The 3,763-nt window shown below is 47.7% G+C and overlaps 1 protein-coding gene across 1 annotated transcript; it reads right to left on the bottom strand.

Annotated features, from left to right (window-relative positions):
- Positions 1-2,605: 2,605 nt before the first annotated feature.
- Positions 2,606-3,505, bottom strand: LOC147517360 (uncharacterized). The gene has a single exon (XM_086593573.1). It carries the CDS (start codon positions 3,503-3,505, stop codon positions 2,606-2,608), a length of 900 nt encoding a protein of 299 aa, XP_086449699.1.
- Positions 3,506-3,763: the final 258 nt, after the last annotated feature.

Genomic DNA, 3,763 nt, shown 5'->3' with positions numbered 1-3,763 from the left:
CCACTGGCCATGGGCAGCGGCCCCACTATATCCATTCCCCACATAGCAAAAGGCCATAGACTTGAGACATTATGAAGTGGTTCTGTGGGGGCGAATATCAACTGGGAAAATCATTGGCATTTGTCACATCTCTTAGCAAATTCTACAGAATCCCTCTTCATGTGGGGCAAGAAATACCCCTGTGTCAGTAGGCGATGGGCCATCGTTCTCCCCACTGAGTAGCTCCCACAATCCCCCTCATGTAATTTTGCCAACACTTCACGCGATAGCCGCGGACCCAAACATTTTAACAGCGGCCCATTGAAGTTTTTCCGATATAGCTCTCCTTCAAGTAAAACGTATCTCCGAGAAGTTTGCTCCCATCTCCTTCTTTCTTTTTTATCTGTCACTTCTTTCCCTACCAAAAAGTCCTTTATTGGATCCATCCAACTCTCTTTCTCCTCCGTGATCTGACAAATCTCTAACACCTCCTCGGTGCTCGGTTTTTCCAGTCTTCCCATGCGTATTGTTCTTTCCTCCGACCTAGGGATGGCGGCCACTACATAAGCTAGGGCATCAGCATGTCTGTTCTCTCCCAGGCCCAAATGTGGGAAACGGAGTTTTGTGAACTTCGCCGACTTTTTACGCACCACCTCCAAATATCTGGCCATCCTGGGGCATCTAGCTGCGAACCCTTCGTTCGCTTGGCACACCACTAAGTTTGAATCAGAATATACTATCAGCTCCTGCACTCCCAAATCTTTGGCCATTCTTAATCCTGCAATCACTACTTCGTACTCTGCTTCATTACTAGATGTCGCGAACCCTAGTTTCATGGTTTGCTCTATTCTGCTATTGTCGGGTGTAACCAATACCACCTCTATGCCACTACATGTATATGTCGCCGATCCGTCCGTGAATACCCTCCACCCATTCCTCTTATCCCACGGGTCTAGGATATATGGCTCACCCTCTCGTTCTGGTTCCATAACTTTTTCCTCTCCCCAGGTGGGATCCTCTGCAGGAAACTCCGCCAGAAATTCAACCATGGCCTGCACCTTTTCCACGGTCCTTATCTGATATTGTATCTCATAGGAACTCAGTATCACTGCCCACTTCAACATTCTACCCGAATTTTCTGTCCTCAGTGCTTGTCTCAGAGGCAGATTTGTTACTACCACTACCACATGTGCTTCAAAGTAGGGTTTCAGTTTGAGGGTTGAGAAAACTAGTGCCAAGGCATACTTCTTAATCCTATTGTATCGCGTCTCTACATCTAACAAAGTTTTGCTCTGAAAATACACTGGCTTCTCTATTTTGTCTACCACACGCACTAGAACTGAACTAATCGCATACTCTGTGGCCCATAAGTACAAATACCACTTTTCCCTGACCTCGGGCCGTGACAGCAAAGGCGCTTTGCCCAAATATTTTTTCAAGTCCTGGAATGCCTCCTCACACTCCGCGATCCACACGAAGTCCGGTGTACTCTTCAACAATCGATACAGCGGTCTGCATTTATCGGATGACTTGGAGATGAATCTATTCAGTGCCGCAACCCTTCCTACTAACCGCTGCACTTCCTTCATATTCTGTGGTGATGCCATCGCTATCAGGGACCTTATCTGCTCGGGATTGGCCTCGATTCTCCTATGAGTAACAATATAACCCCAAAAATTTCCTGTAGTCACCCCGAAAGTACACTTCTCCGGATTCAGTTTCAAATTGTATTTACATAGTATCCCGAAAGTTTCTCGTAACCCCTCTATATGTTCTTCTTCTGACATGCTTTTCTCCACCATGTTGTCTATATAAATCTTGATTCCCCTCCAGATCTTGCTTGCGAACATTCTTTCTCCCAACTGCTGGAATGTTGCCCCTGTATTTTTCAAACCAAACGGCATCCTCGTATAGCAGTATGTATCGCCCTCCACCACAAATGATGTCTTCTCTTGATCTGGCCCATACATTGCGACCTGATTATACCCCATCGAGGCGTCCATGAAAGAAAAGATTTTGAACCCGGCCGTCCTGTCCACCAACTCATCTACTCGCGGCATGGGATAGCTGTCCTTCGGGCACTCCAGGTTGACATCAGTAAAGTCCACGCACATACGTACTTTCCCATTCTTTTTCGGTACCGCGACTATGTTTGATAACCAGTTTGTGAACTCCACCTCTCTGATTATCCATGCCCCTTTCAATCTGGCAATCTCTTCCCGAATCCCCTCAGCGTATTTCGGCCTGATACTTCACATCTTTTGTCTCACTGGTTTGGCGTCCTCTCTCATATGTAGGTGGTGACATGTGAACTCTGGGTCCAACCCCGTAACATCCTCTATCATCCACGCGAAGACATCTCTATTATTTGACAAGAACTGTACCAACTTAGCCCTCCACTCCTTGGGCAAACTTGACCCTACCGACGTGAGCTTCTCCTCTTCCCCTACCCCAATATTCACTACCTCTATCTCGTCGAGGGTCTTGGGATCCGCCGACGCCTCATCACCCCCTTCCACAGAGGTGCACTGTAGTTGTTATGCCAACCTCTTCCTAGGGTTGGAAGTTTCTCCTTCTGACCCGCCGATTAACCGTGTCACGGTTCCTCTGTGACTATTCTTGGCTGTTACCTGAGCCCCATAGCCTCATACATGCCGGTAGGTGTGGGGAACCGTATCACCTGATAATACGTAGATGGGACCACCTTCATCTCGTGAATCCACCGCCTTCCCAAGATTGCATTGTATTGCGAAGCTGAATCTACTACCATAAAACAGACGAAGACGGTCACCGGCCCCGCCGTCACGGGTAATAAGAGTTCCCCCATGGGCTCTGTCATATTCCCGTTAAATCCGTACAAATTAGTGCACGAAGGGCACAGCTGTTTCGGATCAACTCCCATTTCCTCCAAAGCTCCTCTGAACAATAGATCTACCGCACTTCCACAATCGATCAACACCCTTTTCACCATGTAGTTTCCCATTGCCACTGTAATGACTAGCACGTCCTCATGTGGCGAGTCCACTGCCCGTAGGTCCGCACTGCTAAAGATGATTTTATCCTTCTCTGCCGTCGAGACCTCTCTTTGTTGTGGCCTATCCGTTCTCTCATTAATTTGCTGGATGCTCGCGGTCCGTTGTATCTTGTCTCTATGGGCATTATGATTCATAACTTCCCCACTGTAAATCACATTGATGGTTCCCAGTATTCTTCCCTGCTGTGGCACTCGCTCTTCATTACGGCCTTCTCTCACAAATTCTCCTATCCTCCCTTTCTCCACCATCCTTTGTACCAACCACTTCAGAGCGTAACAGTCATTCGTCTCATGATTTCTTATATGATGGTATGCACAGAGTGGCTTCTCCGGTATCTCCACTGGCATACTTCGCGGTCCTTCATACCCTGGCAGACCCTTTATTAAGGGCAAGATCTTACTGAGCGGTTTGTTCAACGGAGTTTGTTGCATTTCGCGGTACGGCTTCCTCTCTCTATACTCCCTTCGGACCCCTTCCCAGCTTCCCTCCATTCGTGCTCCGTATTCGCGGTATCTACCACTTTCTTTTTCCGCCGTCCCAGATTTCCGCTATTCCCGTTCCTTCTCCAAAGATAACACGGTCTTCCCTGACCTCTTAGAATCTTTTTGTATAGAGTCTTCATATCTTATATACTTTTCTACTCGTGGATGCAGCTCATGCAAAGTCGTTATCTCATTCTTTGCTACGGACTAGTGAACTCCAGTTCCCGGACGCAAGCCCCTCTCAAATGCAATCACCGCTGTCCTCTC

The sequence above is a fragment of the Coptis chinensis genome, chromosome 2 (assembly GCF_015680905.1).
Source record: "Coptis chinensis isolate HL-2020 chromosome 2, ASM1568090v1, whole genome shotgun sequence".
In the NCBI taxonomy this organism is placed as follows: domain Eukaryota; kingdom Viridiplantae; phylum Streptophyta; class Magnoliopsida; order Ranunculales; family Ranunculaceae; genus Coptis; species Coptis chinensis.
The sequence above is the reverse complement of the archived record's forward strand: the minus strand, read 5'-3'. Positions and strand labels throughout refer to the sequence as shown.

Coding starts and splice junctions, on each gene's coding strand:
- LOC147517360 (XM_086593573.1), bottom strand. CDS start 3,505: ATGGAGGGAAGCTGGGAAGGGGTCCGAAGGGAGTATAGAGAGAGGAAG.